Below are 24,503 nucleotides of genomic sequence, written 5' to 3' on the forward strand. Positions count from 1 at the left end.
CAAGCCTTCAGCACACAGAGTCTTGGAAAGCAGAGATTGGTAAACTAGTGCTCAGACCACTCCGACTGCTCCGGTTAAATTGGATTGGAAATATTAGGATGTAGATGAATCCTTCAGGAGTTTGCAGAAATGTAGCTCGCAAGAGCCATTTGAATCGTTCGATACAGATGTGGGATCTTAATTTGAGCCAGTTCGCCACAGCAGGACAATAATTCTGCAGCAACAGGAAATGTGACTTATTATGTGGATTATAATTAATGGACATTTTTGTAGGAGCTGATACATTTTTCGTAATGGAAAATCAAGTCTGAAATTTCAAAATGGAAATTACAATCTTCAGAAGCCTTTTTAAACCTCAAATACATTACAAGTTTTACATTTCCTGCATTGCAGGAAAATTCTCCTGCAACAGGGTAATACAATTAATATCATACGTTTGTAGAACTGCCTGTCTGGGCAGAATGATCATAAGTCGAGGATGCAGAAACCACCTCTTCTGATAGATAGATACAGTACCTAAACCATTTTAAGTAGACTTACAGACATAGTCTGGACTTTTCACTGACATTTTCAACCTCTCCCTGTCCGAGTCTGTAATACCAACATGTTTTAAGCAGACCACCATAGTGCCTGTGCCCAAGAACACTAAGGTAACCTGCCTAAATGACTACCGACCCGTAGCACTCACGTCTGTAGCCATGAAGTGCTTTGAAAGGCTGGTCATGGCTCACATCAACACCATCATCCCAGAAACCCTAGACCCACTCCAGTATGCATACCGCCCCAACAGATCCACAGATGATGCCACTCTATTGCACTCCACACTGCCCTTTCCCACCTGGACAAAAGGAACACCTATGTGAGAATGCTATTCATTGACTACAACTCAGCATTCAACACCATAATGCCCTCAAAGCTCATCAATAAGCTAAGGACCCTGGGACTAAACACCTCCCTCTGAAACTGGATCCTGGACTTCCTGATGGGCTGCCCCCAGGTGGTAAGGGTAGGTAACAACACATCCGCCACGCTGATCCTCAACACAGGGGCCCCTCAGGGGTGCGTGCTCAGTCCCCTCCTGTACTCCCTATTCACTCATGACTGCACGGCCAGGCACGACTCCAACACCATCATTAAGTTTGCCGATGACACAACAGTGGTAAGCCTGATCACCGACAACGACGAGACAGCCTATAGGGAGGAGGTCAGAGACCTGGCTGTGTGGTGCCAGGACAGCAACCTCTCCCTCAACGTGATCAAGACAAAGGAGATGATTGTGGACTACAGGAAATAGAGGACAGAGAACGCCCCCATTCTCATCGACGGGGCTGCAGTGGAGCAGGTTGAGAGCTTCAAGTTCCTTGGTGTCCACATCACCAACAAACTAACCAAGCACACCAAGACAGTCGTGAAGAGGGCACGACAAAAGCTATTCCCCTTCAGGAGACTGAAAAGATTTGGCATGGGTCCTCATATCCTCAAAAGCTTCTACAGCTGCACCATCGAGAGCACCCTGACTGGTTGCATCACTGCCTGGTATGGCAACTGCTCGGCCTCCGACCGCAAGGCACAATAGAGGGTAATGCGAACAGCCCAGTACATCACTGGGACCAAGCTCCCTGCCATCCAGGACTATTTGCATTGCCCCCCTCTTTTACACCGCTGCTACTCTCTGTTATCATCGATGCATAGTCACTTTAATAACTCTACCTACATGTACATATTACCTCAACTAACCGGTGCCCCCACACATTGACTCTGTACCGGTACACCCCTATTGTTATTTTACTGCTGCTCTCTTTAATTACTTGTTACTTTTATTTCTTATTCTTATCTGTATATATATATATATATACTTATTTTTTTACTGCATTGTTGGTTAGGGGCTCGTAAGTAAGCATTTCACTGTAAGGTCTACACCTGTTGTATTCGGCGCATGTGACTAATACAATTTGATTTGATTTGATATTTCAGCAAAGTAGAAAACTGAGGAAACTCTAACAAGTTGTTTATACATTTGTTCCTCTAATCAACAGATTTGGACGTGCATCATAGCGATTCTCCCTCAAAAGGATGTTTTATTTCTCCCAGTGGTTTTATTCAAAGCTTTTTATCAAGTATTGGAAAAATAATGATGATATTTCAGATGAAACTATGAACAACAGCTAGAAACTTTGGGAATGAAAACATGGAAACTAAACTGCAATCTCAGCACTCATTTTCTCATCAGGGTTTGTCTGAAATTGTGGGCCATCCCTGGCCCAGAGCAAGCCTTGTACTCCACACTGCAAAATAGAAACTTGCTATGCTCTCTCTACTTCACATTACATTCACTTCCTCACACAGACACATACATGTATAGCCTACACACACACACACACACACACACACACACACACACACACACACACACACACACACACACACACACACACACACACACACACACACACACACACACACACACACACACACACACACACACACACACCATGAAAAGAATGTTTGATTGTGTTGATTAAATATGCAACAAGAGATTAGAGAAATCACTTCACTCATATGCTGCAGTTCTTTCATGCAAATGTACTCACTGATCCGATATACTGTACTAAGAGGCTTTATGGCAAAACTTCATGGTTGTTAGTTATATCATCTAAAATAGGACTAAATTAAATCGCTGTTGTTATCATTCAAAGTATTTGGAGTAATAGTTTGTGTAGGTACAAGTATGTTGGCTGCAACAGGGAACTTAACATAGTCAATAGATATAGATTCTATTGATTGTCACATTTTTCAAGAGAATCACTGTATCATTGGAAAATCACATCTTAATTTTCAGTGTTTCTTTTTTTCATGACAGAATTCAATGAGAATGAAAGCTGTTGGTAAATAGGAAGCTGAACACAGTTGCTGGCAGTGATTCTGCCCTGGGGGACTTGGTTCTCAATGCTGCATTCTTTCTTTAACACTCTGAATATGTTTGTTCTGCAATGCTTACACCCTCTGAGGCTGGATAGATGAGAAATATAGCAGTCTTCTACTTATTTGGAGAGGTATCACTTAATCGGGTGAATATGTGATGTGTGTATTTAAAATGTACATGGAGATGTTTCGTGCAAGTTATTTGAGAGGATGTTATACTGTGAGTTACTCAACTGAAACTTACAGGAAGTAGAATTTTTCTGAGTCCCTCTTCATTCCATAGGATTTCATTTTGCTGTATATATATATAAACTATATTTGAGTTTCTTTCTCAGTGCTGATCCTCCATGATTCATTGAGAGTTCAACATAATCTTACTGAGTAGCTGCACTGTGTCATATTTTATGTACATGTATTTGCGCTATTTATGGTAACTTTTTGTTTCAATTCAGTTTGAAAACTGAGCACCTCAAGTCATCAATGCATATGGTTTGGCTGTGGGAATGTAAATCTTAAGCTTCACCCTCTCTCTCTCCCCCTCTCTCCCCCCCTCTCTCTCTCCCCCTCTCTCTCTCCCTCTCTCTCTCCCCCTCTCTCTCTCTCTCCCTCTTTCTCGCTCTCACGCTCTCTTGCTCTCTCACACACACACACACACACACACCACACACACACACACACACACACACACACACACACACACACACACACACAGTCTCTCCCCCTTGTGAAAGGTATTGATATCAGAGCAGTGGCCCCTGTCTCTCAGACAGTGTGTGTGGTGATGAACAGCTGTGTCCGGCTTGGCCCCCTGGTCACGCCAATTTGTGCGAAGTTGGGGGGGGCGGGCACTGGTTGTCAACTGAATTAAAATACCAAATAATAGTAATAATAATGATAATAAAAAGTTAATAAAAAACCGCATGTTCCTTCCTGATTGTGAGTGTTGTGGTATTCAATTATGCAATTTTCATTGGCATATTAATCATCTTTTCAACAAACAAGCCGGCGTTAATTAAAGCAAAGCATGGATAAAGACGTGTTGCCGGATCATCACTCCGTTTATCACCGTGCACAGACCCGCAGTTAAGTCAATTCTGGCTGTGAGATGAATTTCAATGTTCTCCTCGTTCTTTCCTGTGTGTGTGTGTGTGTGTGTGTGTGTGTGTGTGTGTGTGTGTGTGTGTGTGTATGTGTGTGTGTGTGTGTGTGTGTGTGTGTGTGTGTATAGTTGTGTATGTATTATGGTCAGTGTGTGTGTGCGTGCGAGTGCTTGCGTGCATGTGTGTGTGTGGTTTCTCACTTGTTTCTGCCATTGTCTGGAGGGAGGGCCAGTAACACTGCATGTCAGAGTGGGAGTGGCTGAATATGTAAGTTGTGACTCATTTAAATAAGACTAAATAGTAGAAAGTTGTCTCGGTTACCTAGTTATTGGAAATAATGGAAACAAATTACAGGCTACAGCTTTAACCTCACTACCTCCGTATTACAGTTATGATTATATTGCATTATACTGTTGAAAAAACATCATAGTTATTTGTAATTATTGACACGACAATATGTAATTTGTGTGTTGGTTCTTAGCTTGGCTCATTGGAAGGAGAGTGGAGTTGACTGAGAATCTGTGGGAGATATACTTGTCCTAATCACAGCTCACTGATCAGCTGCCATTCATTAACAACCAGGGGAGAGGCACAACGCCTCTTTGACCTAGATACTTTGTGTGTGTGCATTGATATGTAGGCTATGTGTGCCTTTAAAAATGTATGTAGTTCTGTCCTTGAGCTGTTCTTGTCTAATTATGTTCTGTATTATGTCATTCTGTATTATGTTTCATGTTTTGTGTGGACCCCAGGAAGAGTAGCTGCTGTTTTTGCAACAGCGAATGGGGATCCTAATAAAATACCAAATATCAAATTAACAACCCAGAGAAACCTGGTGATGTGAGCAGCCAGAGCCATGAAAACACTTGAGTCAGTCAGTCAGTCAGTCAGTGGGCCACCAGAATAGAGCTCCATCAGCCAGCCATCTGACTGTAGACATGTTGCTTGTCCCCGTCCCCGGCTCCTCCGTTGTGGAGCAACTTTATCAGTGCCAGCCGCTCACCCACTTGCTAAACTGGAGGGCCAGCCGCCTCTTAACTTAAACATAAGATCTTTGTGGTTTGAAGCACTCGGCTGCACTGCGCACAATGAGAATCTGAAAGGCAAACAAGACTCTAGTGTCGGCATTGCCCATCACAAAATCATCACACCACACCACCACCACATGGAAAAGGAAAAAACGTCTGTTTCTGCTGCGTTAGCTCGATACTAAATGCACTCAAACAGACTGCTGCACTGGAGCGAGATTCCCTCTCAAGGAAGCAAAAAGGAGAGATGGAGGTAGAGAGAGAAAGCGGGTGGAGAGAGAGAGCGAGAGAGAGAGCAAGTGGAAGAGAGGGAGAGAGAGAGAGAGAGAGAGAGAGGAGAGAGAGAGAGAGAGAGAGAGAGAGTGGAAGAGAGAAGTCAAAAACCTCCACATAACAATGCCGGAGAAAAATCAGAACATTTTCCGCCGAAAGATGGGCCATTTCCAAATCCTCGTGCCCTATCAGACAAATTAAAGTAAATCAAGCATGAAATGAAGCAGAAGAGCCCGGAGATAAGGCTCCTTTAAGTCGTTTACAGATTAGGATAGAGAGAGAGGTGCATCTGGTCTCTGGCAGTGAAGGAGGCTAGTTTCTCATTTCACAATAGCAGTCTGTGTATAGGATTACTCTCCCCTGTCACTGACATGGGAAGCAGTGGGGGAAAAGCCATCCACAAAATGTTGCTAAATATGTCCCTAATGTCTCCAACGTACCGAACTTCACTTGTCTCCCATCTGAACGGGGGTGATATGTTATGTTATAGCATGTTATGGAAGTGAGTAGTAATTCGATTGGGATTATTTTGGTCAATTAGATGTGTTGTTATTTGGGGTGCCTTCTATTCTCAATAGTCTTTCCACCACCACGTGACTTAAAATGTACATGTGATTCAGGATTGGCTAGAGCAGATCACATGACTGTGGCAGTCACTTCCTCTGTCCACTGAGCATGTCTGAAGTCAGGTTGGAGAGAATTTGACAGACTTCAATCACCATACAGTATGTTGAAAAGGTGCATATATGCAGTATGTATTTATTTCACTTTAAATTGAACAAACTGCACTATTACTGTAATTAAAAGATGCAGTTACTGTTACAGTGTATAATTGCCTCACAAAATATGATTTATATTGTAATATTTTTGTATTTCTTGTTAAAGGCAGTATATTGAATTATTTTGATTAATTATCTTATTATTTATTATTTTACTTTCTGCTCCATACATACTTTCTGCTCCTTCAGCCAGGAGTCATTTTATGGTAATATATCCTACAGTACAGTACAGTACACTATGTCTGATGATTTATGGTAACAGATCCTACAGTACAGTACAGTATGTCTGATGATTTATGGTAACAGATCCTACAGTACAGTACAGTATGTCTGATGATTTATGGTAATAGATCCTACAGTACAGTACAGTACAGTACAGTATGTCTGATGATTTATGGTAATAGATCCTACAGTACAGTACAGTACAGTACAGTACAGTACAGTACAGTACAGTATGTCTGATGATTTATGGTAACAGATCCTACAGTACAGTACAGTATGTCTGATGATTTATGGTAACAGATCCTACAGTACAGTACAGTATGTCTGATGATTTATGGTAATAGATCCTACAGTACAGTACAGTACAGTACAGTACAGTACAGTATGTCTGATGTAAATCATTTAGAGAGGATTCTAATCAGAAAGCCAGTCGGGTGATTTTAAACTCTGTAATGCTCACTCACCTTAACCATCACTTCAACTCAGTGATGCCGTGCTCTACCCGCTGAGCTACAGAGGACCATCTCTGTACTGTATAGACCTCATGTACTATACATCACACACACACACACACACACTCACCGACAGACAGTAGGTGCATGGCTCTTTGATGCCGCCCGTACTGGGCTTGGTGGATTTTGTTTCACTCGTCACATGTATCTGTTCTGGCGGTGATGAGAGGTGGGCTTGGCTGCTATACCCAGTCTGCTCTGAGAGAGACAGGGAGCTGGCCTCATCAGCGGGTAGTTGCTCTCTAAAACCGCCACCTTGACCTTCCCAGCCCAAGTCTTAGGTTTATCCTCTTTATCACACTATCTCCAGGCATTTAAAAATACTCCTGAAACTGGATGATTTAACCCGCTTTTACGCTGTTCACATCAAAACTGGATGAAAAAAAGCTTAATCCATCTTATCTGTTGACTGTCAAACTGCTCCGGCTAAAACCTACTCACAAAAGACAACTAGGTCACCCAGGAAAAACAGAATTCCTGTTTACGGAAAGTTTGAAATCTCGTAATTGACTTGGGGAAGAGGTTTCAGGAGCTCTTTGAAATACTCCAGTCTGTAAATTAAGTGTTAAATTCAATCCCATAGTTAACAGTTACTACTGTAAATATGTTTGCTACTATAGCCATGTTTGCCTGATTTATTTCCATAAATGTATTTTCCCCTCTTAGAAGTGATTGGATATATATATTGTTTGTTTTTGAATGAAAGCAAGTGTTCTAAACTTCACTAGTTTTGTTCATAAAATTCTGTAAAGCTTTTGTGTTTTAGCAGGCATCCACCCGGTCATACCGATATGTGAATGCTTTACTTATAAACATATAGAATCGAAATAGAAACAATTATTCAGTCCATCTGACAGGCAAAATAGGAGCGATATCCTTCTGATGCTTCTCAACATGTAAAACAATCAAATGAACAACAAATAATGTGTCGTCCTCTAGATGTTGTTTGAGATATCTGTGTGGGGAGACTTTCATCCTTTTAAGTTTTCCTTTCTTGTTTTACCAGCTATCAATAGACAGTGTGGCACTTGTATAAGATGGATGTCTTGGAGATTGTTGTCTTTATGCTTACTGCTAACTTCACTAGGCTTTTGATCAAACTGAGGACTTGACAACTGGCATACTCCTATTGTTCAATGATAGCATACCGCCTCAGTGTATACGTCAATTATATACATCAGAGACAAGTTCTCAGTAGATGGTAGATGTATTTCCTGTTCATATTACAGTTCTCTGATTTCCCTCTTGTGATTGAAGGGGATCTAAACAGCAACAATATATTATATTCTCAACCTGCCAGAATCAATAGAACGTTTTCTACCTTTTTAATCAACTTCTTTGTATGAAACTATACTTTGCATACATTGTGCATGTTAGCAATAGAATCACCCCGGTCCTCTCTGCTTTGTGTCAGGGCTAAAATCACAGACAGTATCTATATCTTTGGCTAAAATGTCCTAATCTCTTATGGCCTGTTTAACTTTTCCTACAACAAACCCTTGCCTGTCTTGTGGGCCTCAAAACAAATCTGACCTATAGGAGTGTCCTCAAAACAAGGCTGATCGATCCACCTCATTTTCAAACGTTGCTATGGGCACAGCCAAACAACGGAAGTGATGGATTCGACTTCCACTTCATTTCCCTACTGCAGTGCGCCAGTGGCAAACTTGCCAGAGTAAATGATTTGAAAAAGTCAATTTATAGAGTATAAAAGTCAAGTAAATAAGTGTATGTGTAATTTAAATGTATTTAATTCAAGTTCGCTAACGTTAGCTGGACCTACTAGTAGGATAGTTTTGTTGTGATAATAACGTTAGTTGTGTTGTGGCAGAGTTAAGGCCACCAATCCAATCCAATAACTATAATACTAAACCATAGGTGGTGAGCATCCACACTAGAGGAAAGTTTATAGTTTATCGTTCTTCAGTCCTACGCCTGTCAATCAGTCCTACGCCTGTCAATCGGACTATTAATAAGGTGGTAACACAAGACCATTCAGGAGGTCTGTAACACAAGACCATTCAGGAGGTCTGTAACACAAGACCATTCAGGAGGTCTGTAACACAAGACCATTCAAGAGGTCTGTAACACAAGACCATTCAGGAGGTCTGTAACACAGAGATACTGGTTTAGACCATTCAGTGCTTCCAGGGTGTGTTCATTGTCATAGTGACAACTGCAAATAATACTTCAATGTACATGTAAGCCTAATGGAAAATAATATAGTAACTTGTGTTCTAAATGTACCAATTCAACAACATACGCTGTTTACCCTGCACATCTTTTATAGCATGTCATTGCCTCGTTGCTCAAGTGGTTTGCAAGTGATTTCAATTTTTCTAATAGTTGTCAATTTGTTTGGTCTTCTTTTTCACTGTGCTCATCTCTGTATGTCCTGTGCAACTATTTGCAATGCATCAGTGCAACAATGTTATCATAACCGGCCAAAAGTGATCACACCAATGCACATTCTTTCCTCAACTTTCCAGACATGCATTTTCTAAGCTGTAGGCCTGTTTTACATTCAGCAATTAGCAAGGGCAAGCCTGCTTATTTCCTTGAATAGGCTATAAGGCCTAGTATAAAACATGATCAAAATAAATATCCTATAGATTTTGTAGCCTATAGCTTTTCCTGGGATTTCACGAGAAGAGAAGAGTCTTGCGTCCGTAGCCTATAGCCTATTGCGCACAGGAACAGCTGGGAGAGAGAGGCTAGGGATGTGTAGCTGAAGTAATACGCTAAATATTAGCTAGATATTAGGCCATTCATTAGATAAATATTAGCTAGATATTAGGCCATTCATTAGATAAATATTTAGGGCTATAGGCTAAATATGTACTTGTCAAAGTGCAAGAAAAATAAGTTAAGAGATTCTGAAATGACAGATCAGTAGTGCATTCCTCCAGGCTGCGCTCTGTGGTTCCAGGGCACTTAAAGCTCCACTATTGATTAGGCCTACGTTTTTACACCAAATGATTATACCTGGGCTACAACAACACAATGCAATGAGGAAAGTATTATTGTTATCAAGTGAATACACAAGTATTGTCCATAGGGTGTTAACTGTGATGTAGCCTAATTTGCGGCATCCCTAGCAGCGTCCTCAGAGCATGCGCAGACCAGCTGGCTGGTGTGTTTGCAGACATATTTAATCGCTCCCTATCCCAGTCTGTTGTCCCCACATGCTTCAAGATGGCTGCCATTGTTCCTGTACCCAAGAAGGCAAAGATAACTGAACTAAATGACTAACGCCCCGTAGCACTCACTTCTGTCATCATGAAGTGCTTTGAGAGGCTAGTCAAGGATCATATCACCGCCACCTTACCGGCCACCCTAGACCCACTTCAGTTTGCATACCGACCATACAGGTCCACAGATGACACAATCACCATCACACTGCACACTGCCCTATCCCATCTGGACAAAAATAATACCTATGTAAGAATGCTGTTCATTGACTACAGCTCAGCATTCAAAACATAGTACCCTCCAAGCTCATCATCAAGCTGGAGGCCCTGGGTCTCAACCCCCTCCCTGTGCGGCTGAGTCCTGGACTTTCTGACGGGCCCAGATGGTGAAGGTAGGAAACAACATCTCCACTTCGCTGACCCTCAGTGTGGTGTCAGGAAAATAACCTCACACTCAACGTCAACAAAACAAAGGAGATGATCGTGGACTTCAGGAAACAGCAGAGGGAGCACCCCCCTATCCACATCGAAGGTACAGAGAAGGTGGAAAGTTTTAAGCTCCTGGGCGTACACATCACAGACAAACTGAAATGGTCCACCCACACAGACAGTGTGGTGAAGAAGGCGCAACAGCGCCTCTTTAACCTCAGGAGGCTGAAGAAATGTGGCCTGTCACCCAAAACCCTGACAAACTTTTACAGATGCACAATCGAGAGCATCCTGTCGGGCTGTATCACCGCCTGGTACAGCAACTGCACCGCCCTCAACCGCAAGGCTCTCCAGAGGCTGGTGCAGTGCACAACGCATCACCGGGGGCAAACTACCTGCCCTCCATGACACCTACAGCACCCAATGTCACAGGAAGGCCAAAAAGATCATCAAGGACAACAACCACCCGAGCCACTGCCTGTTCACCCCGCTATCATCCAGAAGGCGAGGTCAGTACGGGTGCATCAAAGCTGGGACCGAGAGACTGAAAAACAGCTTCTATCTCAAGGCCATCAGACTGTTAACCTCTTACATCTAGACGTTCCGCTAGCGGAACACCTGCTCCAATATCCAATGATAGGCGTGGCGCGAATTACAAATTCCTCAAAAATACAAAAACTTCAATTTTTCAAACATATGACTATTTCACAGCATTTTAAAGACAAGACTCTCCTTTATCTAACCACACTGTCCGATTTCAAAAAGGCTTTACAGCGAAAGCAAAACATTAGATTATGTCAGCAGAGTACCAAGCCAGAAATAATCAGACACCCATTTTTCAAGCTAGCATATAATGTCACAAAGGCCCAGAAGACAGCTAAATGCAGCACTAACCTTTGATGATCTTCATCAGATGACACACCTAGGACATTATGTTATACAATACATGCATGTTTTGTTCAATCAAGTTCATATTTATATCAAAAAACAGCTTTTTACATTAGCATGTGACGTTCAGAACTAGCATACCCCCGCAAACTTCTGGAGGAATTTGCTAACAATTTACTAAATTACTCACGATAAACGTTCACAAAAAGCATAACAATTATTTTAAGAATTATAGATACAGAACTCCTCTATGCACTCGATATGTCCGATTTTAAAATAGCTTTTTGGTGAAAGCACATTTTGCAATATTCTAAGTACATAGCCCAGCCATCACGGGCTAGCTATTTAGACACCCGGCAAGTTTAGCACTCACCAATATCAGATTTACTATTATAAAAGTTTGATTACCTTTTGTTGTCTTCGTCAGAATGCACTCCCAGGACTGCCACTTCAATAACAAATGTTGGGTTGGTCCAAAATAATCCATCGTTATATCCGAATAGCGACGTTTTGTTCGTGCGTCCCAGACACTATCCGAATGGTAAAGAAGGGTCGCGCGCATGGCGCAATTCGTGACAAAATAAATTCTAAATATTCCATTACCGTACTTCGAAGCATGTCAACCGCTGTTTAAAATCAATTTTTATGCCATTTTTTCTCGTAGAAAAGCGATAATATTCCGACCGGGAATGTCCTTTTCGGCAAACAGAGGAAAAAAATCACAAAGACGGGGGCGGCCAGGTCACGCGCCTAAGCCCACAGTTCCTTGATCGGCCACTTGAGAAAGGCGATAATGTGTTTCAGCCTGGGGCTGGGATGACGACATTCAGGTTTTTCCCGGGCTCTGAGCGCCTAAGGACGACGTAGGAAGTGTCACGTTAGAGCAGAGATCCTTTGTAAAAGATAGAGATGGCAAAGAAGTTCCAGAAATGGTCAGACAGGCCACTTCCTGTAAAGGAATCTTTCAGGTTTTGACCTGCCATTTGAGTTCTGTTATACTCACAGACACCATTCAAACAGTTTTAGAAACTTTAGGGTGTTTTCTATCCATATATAATAAGTATATGCATATTCTAGTTACTGGGTAGGATTAGTAACCAGATTAAATCGGGTACGTTTTTTATCCAGCCGTGAAAATACTGCCCCCTAGCCATAAGAGGTTAAACAGCCATCACTAACTCAGTGAGGCTGCTGCCTACACTGAGACCCAATCACTGGACACTTTAATAAAGATCACTAGTCACTTTAAACAATGCCACTTTAATAATGATACATATGTTAGATTACTCATATCACATGTATATACTGTATAACAGGCTAGGCCTGATTATGCATCCATGTTGATCAGTTTGGGTCTATTCCCTACAGTTTAGAAGGCTCAGAAATATACATTATCAGGCCACTCATATGGTGTAGGCCTATTTTGTCAGGATATAGCCCGGTGTTAAGATAGTCATACTATAGGAAAATATAGGTTTATCCTTTCCAACTCCCCGCCCGTTAAAGAAAATAAGCCTATGTGTCCAACAAGCTTTTGTAGTCTGGCTTTTCCTGGGGCTCCACAAGATTTAAAAGGAAAAGCCGTGACAGCGGATAGGCAAGGTGCGTACTTGCGAAACAGAACAATGAAGACAGACTGGCTTGAGGTGTAGCCTATAGCCTAAGTTAGAAGCGTATGAAGAATGTTATGATTGTTTTCAAGTGAGTGCAAAACTCTAGTCTAGTCTGTAAACGGCAGTGAATAGCCTGTTATTTGAATAACCGCTCAAAAGCCTGGCATTTTGAATGCATATTTATTTCGAAATAACTGCATCATGTTGTGTTGCTACCATGTTGTTGTCATGTGTTGCTACCATGTTGCTGTCATGTTGTGTTGCTACCATGCTGTGTTGTCATGTTGTGTTGCTACCATGCTGTGTTTTCATGTGTTGCTGCCATGCTACGTAGTCTCTCTTTCTGTAGTGTTGTGGTGTCTCTATTGTCGTGATGTGTGTTTTGTCCTATATTAATATCGTTTTTTTTTTATCCCAGCCTATGTCCCCGCAGGAGGCCTTTTTCCTTTTGGAAAAATTGTACATTTGTAAATAAGAATGTATTCTTAACTGACTTGCCTAGTTAAATAAAGGTTAAATAAAAAATAGATATAAAAATAGCCTGACTGATTGGACAACCATTTGGAACAGTTTTCTCAGCAGTTTAGCCTACAGGGCCCAGGAACATTAGCAGGACAGTAATATGGTGTATAAGACTGACCTATAGGAATGTCCTCAAAACAAGGCTGACCTATAGGAGTGTCCTCAAAACAAGGCTGAACTATAGGGGCCAACCCTTTCCCTGCACCCCTTCCTCTTAGCCAAGCACATGCGGTTGTCTAGGAAACTTGCTCTCCCAAAATGGTCAAGTTTCTCCTCCCTCCCGCTGCTCAAAAGGAGGGTGTGAGCCAGACAAGCAGGGGGTTCTCGTCTGGGAGAGAGGGGAGGAGGAGGAGGAGGAGGAGGAGGAGGAGGAGGAGGAGGGAAAAGGTCCATCTGTGTTTTAAAACAAGTGTCTTGCCCAGAGATAATAGTGCTGCTCTGGGTTATAAATGATGCATTTTGTTCTCTTGGACCTGATAATGGAGGTTTAGGGGAAGGGGAGGAAAGTTCATCGCTCTCTTATCACGGCGCACTGGCATTTCTCCTTCAGCTGTAACATTTCATATCACATCTCTGCTCCTTTAGAGATGTAGCACCTTTTGTGGAGAGATACTGTACGTTCCATTTCACCCTCTATATGCTCCATGTGGTATATTCATTTGTATCCCATTTGGCACTTCTATAACCTGTTCCGTCAATAGCGATGGTTGTGATAGCTGCGTCTGTGAACTGATAGACATGGGGTTATTATTGAACGTTGTCACAGCAGTCTCTTGCTCTACTGTACAGCTCTCTACGTAGATTGACATGGTTTCAATTGTTACCATTTTATGATATCAAGTGAATATCCAGTGAATTGTTGTTTTTAAGCAAAAAAATATTACATTAGATTGTATTTTGTTTCCAATTGTTACAGTCAAGGAATAGTAGGAAAGTGGTTTTATTAGTTGAAAAAATATTTAACCATGGAAATAGGATTTATTTATGTATAAATACATATAACTAGAATGTGTATAGGCGACCAAGGTAAGTCTTAGTTTTCAGTTGGTCACTGAACTAATATTCATGTTTTAAAAGGATACAGTCAAACCACTGTTAATCTGCAGCCACCTAACACTGTCATTTGTCATTTATGACCCTCACTGTAGAGAAATGATATTAAGTTAAATCCAAATTGGATGAAGTTCCACACCAGGAGATGTGGAGTACATTATTATATGGAAGAATATTTGAATACAAAGTCTATCCATCATCATCCATTAGGAATCCACCATAGTGTTCAAACATTTTATACATTGAGATTTTGTGGTAACATTTCTGTGGTAACATTTCTGTGGTAACATTCTGAGTCCCTTGAATGCCATATTGCCACATAGAAAGTGATCTTATGGTTGAGTGATTGTTTAGTACTGAACCTACTGCACCCACCATTCAGAACATACTTCACTGGCTCACATGGCTTGAACTATGGTGTTACTGTATGTGGACTGTACCTATATAGATACCTCTTGAATGGAGGTGAGGGCAAATGTTCTTCATTTTAAAGAACAGGTCATGTTATTGGAGATCTAATAGTGGATTTATAAAAGAGGTGATGGGTTCAGCTTTGGGGTGTCTGTCTCTCACTCTCCCTCTCTCCACGCCCCTCCACCATCTATTCTTTAAATCACACCAAGATGGCACCCTGCCACTGAGACACTGCTCATTAGCATTCCGAGCTATGCCAGTGAAGAGAGACGCAGAGAGAGACGATGAGGTTCCCTATTCCTCTTTCTCTCTGTCCCTCTGTCCGCCATAACAGCAAAACAAACAGATGCCAGCGTGGAGCATCTTGGGTGCTATCTGAGGAGGATCTCTCCACACACAAAGGGACATTCATTGGGCTGCCAAGTATCAGTGGAGACCAGAGAGAGCAGGAACAGACCGCAGAGTCTAGCGACAGATGATGATCTTATCGAAGGGGGGGGGGGGACTCTTTAGTCACATCATCAGTTGCCTCTTGCCAAGAACCGTGGCATTTCACTATTGGGTGTTGAGCGACGTTGAGGGGGACAGAGCAGGGTAGGGTTTGTCAAAGCCCCCTGTTCAATACAGTGGGTGTTTATTTTTTATTTTGTCATTAATGTTTATTAAGGTAATGAGCAGAGTGAGAAGGTGAGAGTTTTGGCACTTGAGTTGTAGTCTTTTAAAATAGTCTCAGTACCTCAGAGAGGAAACGTTTGACAAACAGTGTTCATTTTGGCTGGGCTAAAGATTTCCCAAAGGAGGCTTCTTCGCTCTGACCATCCAAAGTAACATAGATATCAGGGAGTATAGACTGTCCACAGACCCCATTTAGATAAAACCAGTTGTCTGTTATCATAATGCATATCTATATATTCTTTATCTATAGATAGTGGACTCCTAAATGCTGGTGGCAAATGGAGAGATAAAGTATGAAGGCTTATTATTTTTCAGCTGGTGTTTTTGTTGAGGTCGGAGGATTGTATCTGCAACAGATGTGACACACCAGCTGGAAGCCAAGGTCCTCAGGCAACATTTGGTACGGGACACAAACAACTGGCACAGAGACACTGTATGAGGACCTCAAACCTCCAATTGAATTGTACCCCCCTCTCCCTTCTCTCTCACACACCTACTACTCCCATCCCCCCATCTCGTATCAACCAGAGAGAGGGGAGGGGGAGAGAGAGCGAGAGGGGGAAAGAGAGACAGAGAAAGAGAGAGAGACTACCCGCCCGCTGGGGATGGCTGTAGCTAGCGGTCGGTGTGTCAACAGGGCTAAACAGGAACTAGCATCCAAGTGGTTAAAGGGCCTCGCTCTTATCAGAGGACAGACAGAATGCATCAAGCGGTGGCTGCATGCGCTCCTTCTCCCTTGCATCGCACTGAGGGAGCCTGCTGCCTCTGATGGTGGCCAGCTGTGCTCCAATGTTTAATCATTTCCCTCTTAATGAGCTTAGCCACCTTCCACCACACCGTCAGTAACGCAGTGGGCAACAGACAGAGCGGAGGAGGAGGACAGAGATAATCATCCTAGTTAATTCTTCCACAAAATAAAGTTTAGTAGCCTGTCTGGACATACAGTAGGCAGTGGTGTCATTGGTATCATACAGAAAGGAACGTTTAGAGTATTGAGATGAGAATATTACTCTGTTTGATTCGAGTTTTGGCATATATTTGTACATTTACCTAATTCAAGTAATTGTGCGGGCTGTAATGTTCTTGAAATGTAGGGGTATTTTATAGCGGAGTGTGTAGCTGATGGCATCAACAGAGAATGAAGTATTTCTGAAGAGAACTCTTCCTGACTCCAGGGTGTGATGTGACCCAGGTGTGTGTGATCTTTAGGAAACAACAACAACGTAGCCTATTGTTAGCGTAGCCACCCGTCACCCAATGTTGTTTATGCATGAGAAGGAGCACATTAGATGAAAGCATTTCCATACAAACAGACTGACACAATAGCGTGTCACTGATACAAGGCTGATATTTACAGTATAGACCTCGTCTGAATAGGTCATTATATCACAGGAGTGTTATTATAAAGTTCAGTGATCATTTCACTTCACTCAACATGCATGGAATACATGCCCAGAATACTGATTAGCTACAACATCAGTGCACATCTAGGTTAAAATAAATGTTGCAAACTAAATGTATGGTTCATACATGTGCGGTAACTACAGTAAGAACGTATCAAATATGAGAAATACATGAATAACTTCTGAGTCTGTTTAGATTGTGCCGTACTGTATATTGCATTCACTTTACAGTAACAAAGGCGGGAAGATTATATGAAAATGTGCCTCAATAAAAGGGTGATAAGTTAGAGTGCTGAAGACAATCATAACACTTGGGTTCAGTCAGAGGGAGAGTAGACGTTCACAGGAAGATAAAGCAGATAGTGCTTGAGGGGGTTGAGGGTCTAAATCCTCCAACCAGGGCACTCAGAGGTTGTCAAGGCGACCGGGCGGAAATGTGCACTTGAGAGGCCTGCATGACTTTCCTCTCCCCCAGAAACCCAGCGGTGACCACGCTACGGCCCCAATTATCGTAACTATTTTATTAATCACTGTCCCAAAAAAGTACACTGAATCTAAGAGATAAGATAGCGGGGGTGTTTTAGCTAGCTGCGCTAACAGTGCTATCCTGTTACACAGTTCATTAAGTGTCGCTGTGCACAGCACTAACAAGGGGCCTAGCTTCTTCCTGGATCAATCCGCTGCCTCTCTCGCTGCCTGCCAGTCACTGAGCCTGGCCCTGAGATGTCTCACAGAGATTATCTCTAGAGAAGACATCTTTCAGGCAAGGTTACCGGCCTGTTGTTTTGATTTGTTTTGATTTGAAACCCTCCAACTGATGATGATGATGGTGGATTCACTCCTGATTATTTTGGCTTTATAAGCAGATGGCTTAACCTGCACTGTTTAGTGTTTTATGAACATGAGGGACTGTAGTGTCTCTCTTTTATATGCATGGGGGAAAGAAATAGTCATCTGTCAATGTGCCCTTGAGCAAGGCACTTAACCTTCATTTGCTCCAGGGGTGCCGTACTACTATGGCTGACCCTGTAAAACAACACATTTCGCTGCACCTATTTTACCTTTATTTAACTAGGCAAGTCAGTTAAGAACAAATTCTTATTTTCAGTGACAGCCTAGGAACAGTGGGTTAACTGCCTTGTTCAGGGGCAGAACGAAAGATTTGTACCTTGTCAGCTCGGGGATTCGAACTTGCAACCTTTCGGACAAACGCACTAACCACTAGGCTACGCTGCCACCCCATCTTGTGCATGTAACAATAAAACATACATTTTTTTAATGGATAATGGTTAACAAATAAAGCCAAATACCAGGACACTTCACAAGATGACTACAGTATCCCAGAAAAAGAAAGAGGAGCACTTTTGCAATGATCTTTGAGGTTTATTTAAGGACAAATTATACTAATTACTGTGTTTTCTAGGGAACTGGAGGATTTGGCTGACTGTTTTGAGATTCTTGGTGTTTTATGATATGGTGACTGTTTCGATGCTTGGTGTTTTCTAGGGAACTGGAGGATTTGGCTGACTGTTTTGAGATTCCTGGTGTTTTATGAAATGGATGACTGTTTCGATGCTTGGTGTTTTCTAGGGAACTGGAGGATTTGGCTGACTGTTTTGAGATTCCTGGTGTTTTATGAAATGGATGACTGTTTCGATGCTTGGTGTTTTCTAGGGAACTGGAGGATTTGGCTGACTGTTTTGAGATTCCTGGTGTTTTATGATATGGTGACTGTTTCGATGCTTGGTGTTTTCTAGGGAACTGGAGGATTTGGCTGACTGTTTTGAGATTCCTGGTGTTTTATGATATGGTGACTGTTTCGATGCTTGGTGTTTTCTAGGGAACTGGAGGATTTGGCTGACTGTTTTGAGATTCCTGGTGTTTTATGATATGGTGACTGTTTCGATGCTTGGTGTTTTCTAGGAGAGCTGGATGCGTTCCACAAGGATGGAGAGCGCCGTATCCACAGCCGGCAGCAGCTCCCTGTGGGAACCACGTGGGGACCTTTCAACGGGAAGATCGAGATGAACATCGATGGCAGCGGCATGGTAGGTCATGCTTTTAATGTCTGTCACTTTCTTTCACTTATTCTGTCAGAGTCACATTGTTACTGGGGCTGCTCTGGGAACATGAAAAAAACAGAGAATACCACCAAATTATCTGTCACCCTTTTTCTCAAGACTTTGGTCCATAACCTAACCTTCACTTTGCTAAAAATGTTTTAAAAAGTTTGTTTTTAGTTCACCAGTCATCTGTCGTTCCTAGAGGCCTTGCCTGCCAGGCTACGAGCAAGTTCCTTCCACCAATACAATACAGTGAGAGTGAGTGGGTAGGGGTAAAGCCTGTTCTACTGGAAGGAGGAGGCTACCAATTCCCATGACAGTCAGACCCATAGAGTTGACTGTTCAGGGATCAAATTGGCCCTCACAAAAGGCTTTGATCTGCATTCATTTCAACCATTTAAGCTGCATATTTTACGACTAAACACTTTAATTGTTATTTTTTTTTTGTTGAGTCCAGACCCTCGATTCAATGAACTAACGATCCATTATATTTGATGTTGCTATTCTCACCCCAGCTTTACATCAATCAGCTGGCCCCTCTTGTCTTAAGACATCCCAGTGAAGTTCCTCTTTAACGGCTGGAAAATATGTTGACCTGGTGCTCTGGTGAAATGACGAGTCCTCCAGGGTTTTGATATTTCATTTTCATTTGGATTAATTAAGAAAATTCTTATTAAAAATTGTAACCAATCTCACATTCATCCTGTTAAGAAACATAAGGAAAAGTCCACAAGGATTTTAGACTCAGAGTCCCTGCCCGTTCTCGCGGATTTCTTTAACGCTATAACTTTATTAAATCATTCTCTGAGCTGTTTCTGACTGTTTTCTAAGCTCCCCTCACGGTTCTAAAGTCATCAATGGCTTTAAATATTTCATCTAACCATGAAATATGGACTCTTTTCGGGTCCAGGCCTGTTATCCTCAAGCAAAGAGTGATTCTAAGGATGAACACCTCAAGCCACTACTGTGCATGACATGCAAATATAGTTCTCTTCTATTTTTGCATGAATTTACATGAAAGGTGGGTAGCCAATGTGACAGTCTATTGCCCTCAGAGTGAACAAGTAGTGTCAAATGCATCCTCATATGGTTGAGATGCAGTTATCAGAGTATTTGTACTAAAGGTTTGTATTTGTATACTTCATAAAAATGAAGTTAAGATATAGTAACGCTGCGTGCTGAACTAACTACATTTTAAACTGTTCGCATTCTAAGAGACTGAGCTGTTGGACAATATTGTAATGTTCTAGATTGTTAGTTACAGCCCTCTGCCTTCGCCTGAATCCTTCCCTGAGATCCTCCTATCTTCAGGCGTCTAGCTGAGCCAGGTGCTAGGCTTCACCTGTAATGAGTTGTGGAGGGGTTACAAAGAATATAACATCTTCTCTCAATTAAAGGTAAAGGAAGAGCTCTCTGGCATATTGCCTTTAAGGATCTCTCCTGTCTGTGTCTATTCTCATGGGTACATATGCTATGCTTCGCTGCTTGCCCTCCTCTCCTCTCTCTTCTCTTAGTCTCAGTCATCTCTCAAATGAGCTGCTGGCTGTTAGCAACTTCACACAATACATCATTAAAGCCTAGCTGAACTCGAGTAACATATTTTGGTTTTATTGAGCTGCCTGTTTTACTGTGATACGAACATACTTCATATTCACCAAACCTATAGATAAACAAGAAAGCTGGCAATCAATTCTCTGCTATTTCCATCAGGGACTCATCTTACACTGCACGGCTTGTATTACCAACCACCTGGTCGTTAAGGAGTTTTGCTGGTATATATACAGTAGTACTGTAAGAAACCCCATTGGCAACTTCCCCAGAAAGGTATTTTAGCTCTTGTTTTCTAGTGAGGGAGGAAAGGGACTTAGTTGTATTCTGTGTCTTAACAATATACTGCCATTAAAAGACAGAACGCAGCTCTAATGTCTCACCCAACCAGAGAAAGCCTTAGGAGGTGAAATAATATAGGGACTAAGAGAAAGGAGCAATGTGAGGGAGAAAGAAAAGAGAAAGCTGGGTAGTTTTGATGCATGTCAGACCAGCCTCGTGTTCCTCTACAGGGTCAGGAAGGCAGTATAAAGCATTTGAAGGCAGAAATAAACCCTGATTGTTTCATGGGTCTCTACTTCATTCACCCAAGAGGGGCTCTCAGTCATTCTCATGAAGTATGACCTCTAGGGACTATTAAATCTCTTCTCTCTGTGTTAGATTGTGAAACCACAGAGGTGAATGAATTACCCAATGGCATGGCAGCTCTAAGGCATTAACGTCACCTGTCTTTCTCTCTCACACTTTGAAATCCAAGCTGGAAACACGTGACCTTCTCGTGTGATATTGATATGCCCTCGATGGAATGGAAAAGGGTCTTTCAGACACGTCACTCGCAGACTTCTGTATCTAGATCAAGGCATCTTCCATGATTGTAGCATACATTCAAAGTTAGCTAGTACTGTAAGCCATGCGGTCTCACCACTTGAAAAAGTACCATGATGCAGAGATTCATTGTGATTATTCCATAAAGCTTGCACTTGTGGTGCTGTCCATCCTAGTAGTAGCAGAGATTGTCAGGGCTGGCCAGTTGTGAGTCTGATGATTACACCAATGAGGAGTGTAGTGTTCAGGAGAGAGTGGACGAGTGGTAACTGCATGCAAACTGTGTTAGCTAGCTGAGCTAAAGCCTAGGATTCAAGATGGAGGAGCTAATGCGATTCTTCAGGTCTCAGGCAAGGTTTCTCATCACCAGTGGTGTAGTGTAGGATAAACACAGTTTATGCACCTTTTTTTATTTTGAGCAAGCGTTTATTGCGAGAAAATGATTTGGTTACTGGTTTTACTTTATTCAGCGTTGGTCAGCGTTTAGTTTTTTGGGGTGGGGGGGTTGAACAAAGCTAGATCAGCTTTAATATTGAGGATCGATTTATGGTTCTATAAATGTAATTGTTTGGATAATTTCTAATCCCCACGTTGTTTTGTTTACACTACCACCCCTCCCCTGATTGGAGTAAACTAACGGACTACTAGGACCGGGACGATATCCGTATTGCAATATTTTTTCCATGGAAAAAATGTAAACACAAAGCAGACCAAACTCCTGCTGTGTCAAATGTTGCGTGTTATAGCTGAAAGTAAATCAATGTGACTCTGGATGACAGCATAATGGGGCGGCAGGTAGCCTAGTGGTTAGAGTGTAGGGGCGGCAGGTAGCCTAGTGGTTAGAGCGTTGGACTGGTAACAGAAGGTTGTAAGATCAAATCCCTGAGCTGACAAGGTAAAAATCTGTTGTTCTGCACCTGAACAAGGCAGTTAACCCAATGTTTCTAGGCAGTCATTGTAAATAAGAATTTGTTCTTAACTAACTTGCCTAGTTAAATAATAATCTGTTTCTAACATTAGGGCTGTTTTCTTACCACGATACTTACGAGTATAGTGATACTGGTATCATCCCGGCCCTACAACTTACAGCTATTTTCACTAATATGTATAGTACATGTAGTCAAATAATTATGCCTATATTCCTACTTTTCCATTGGCTGATCGGGGTTTTTCAGATCCCCTAACAATACAGTTTGCAGTTCTAGCGGAACCCTGATATAAAAAAGAGCTACCTTTTTTTACTACTACATCATGTCAGCTTGGGTTATCCAACCACATCCATTCCATAGTCTGGTGAGAGGTGGTGAGTCTGTAGTGCTGGTCCCCAGAGCCAGACAGAGGCAGCAGCCAGAGAGACCGGGCGGTCCCATCTACTGTGGCTCTCGGTAAGTCTGCTGTGGGTCTCTATGGGTGTACTGTGGGTCTGCTGTGGCTCTCAGTGGGTCTGATGTGGGTCTCTATGGGTTTTCTGTGGGTCTCTATAGGTGTACTGTGGGTCTGTTGTGACTCTCTATGGGTCTACTGTGGGTCTCTATGGGTCTCTATGGGTCTACTGTGGCTCTCTATGGGTCTACTGTGGGTCTACTGTGGCTCTCTATGGGTCTACAGTGGTTGTCTATCGGTCTCAGTGGGTCTGCTGTGGGTCTCTGTGGCTCTCTATGGGTCTGCTGTAGGTCTCTATGGGTCTACTGTGGCTCTGCTGTGGGTCTCTATGGGTCTACTGTGGCTCTCTATGGGTCTACTGTGGGTCTCTATGGGTCTACTGTGGCACTCTATGGGTCTACTGTGGGTCTCTATGGGTCTACTGTGGGTCTACTGTGTCTCTCTATGGGTTACTGTGGCTCTGTGGTGGGTTTCTATGGGTCTACTGTGGCTCTCTATGGGTCTAATGTGGGTCTCTATGGGTCTACTGTGGCTCTCAGTGGGTCTAATGTGGCTCTGCTGTGGGTCTCTATGGGTCTACTGTGGCTCTCTATGGGTCTACTGTGGGTCTCTATGGGTCTCTATGGGTCTACTGTGGGTCTCTATGGGTCTACTGTGGGTCTCTATGGGTCTACTGTGGGTCTACTGTGTCTCTCTATGGGTTACTGTGGCTCTGTGGTGGGTTTCTATGGGTCTACTGTGGCTCTCTATGGGTCTAATGTGGGTCTCTATGGGTCTACTGTGGCTCTCAGTGGGTCTAATGTGGCTCTGCTGTGGGTCTCTATGGGTCTACTGTGGCTCTCTATGGGTCTACTGTGGGTCTCTATGGGTCTCTATGGGTCTACTGTGGGTCTCTATGGGTCTACTGTGGGTTTACTGTGGCTCTCTATGGGTCTACTGTGGGTCTACTGTGTCTCTCTATGGGTCTCCTGTGGGTCTACTCTGGGTCTCTATGGCTAGGGAGTGATGGATGATGCTGGGGGAGAACAGTGGTGCATTACAGTTGTCCAGCAGGACTAGCAAACAAGAGGAAAGAGAGAGAGAAAAACCTGTGGGGAGAGCATGACAGGAAATCTGGACATCTGTAGGACAGAGATAGGGTCACATCTCCAGCCTTTATCAAAGAGAAAAGCAGATTTCACAGCTGATGGAAGGCCGTGGCAGCAGCCCCATGCTGCAGGGGTTCTGGGTTTGTTGTGAGGTACTGTAGCTATCCACACACAGCCTGCTGCTGCTATAGGGACCTGTTAACACACACATACACCTCTGGTTAGACACTCCAACCAAAGTTGTTCTTCATGCTTTATCGGTGTTAGATGATCACACTAGGTCTAAATGTCCCTCCCTTTTTCCCAATTGAGATTGTCTTCAAAGAAAGAAATATAAGTGGTACGTCAATCACGGAATACGTTGAACTGATTTCAGGTTCTCAGTGCGTTGTATCAACCATAGAAATAGAATGTTCTTTCAATAAAGTCATTTATCCCAGAAGGACTCGGGGACTGAAGTCCAAACAAAGTAATTTCCTAGGGTTGGGGTATTGTATAGTGTGTGAAGGGAGAGAAGAGAGAGAGAAGGAGAGGTCACATAGAGAGAGAGGGAGAAGCAGAGGGCCCAGAGA

The 24,503-nt window shown here is 42.6% G+C and overlaps 1 protein-coding gene across 1 annotated transcript in view; it reads left to right on the forward strand.

The window, feature by feature from the left end:
- Positions 1 to 24,503, forward strand: part of LOC106579058 (zinc finger protein ZFPM2) — a 153,073-nt gene that overhangs the window by 60,219 nt on the left and 68,351 nt on the right. Inside the window, exon 4 of the mRNA XM_045718568.2 lies at positions 18,948 to 19,072. Coding sequence (XP_045574524.1) covers positions 18,948 to 19,072 — 125 coding nt within the window. The remainder of the gene's footprint in view (positions 1 to 18,947; positions 19,073 to 24,503) is intronic.

Source organism: Salmo salar, chromosome 05 (assembly GCF_965601325.2).
Source record: "Salmo salar chromosome 05, fSalSal1, whole genome shotgun sequence".
NCBI lineage: Eukaryota > Metazoa > Chordata > Actinopteri > Salmoniformes > Salmonidae > Salmo > Salmo salar.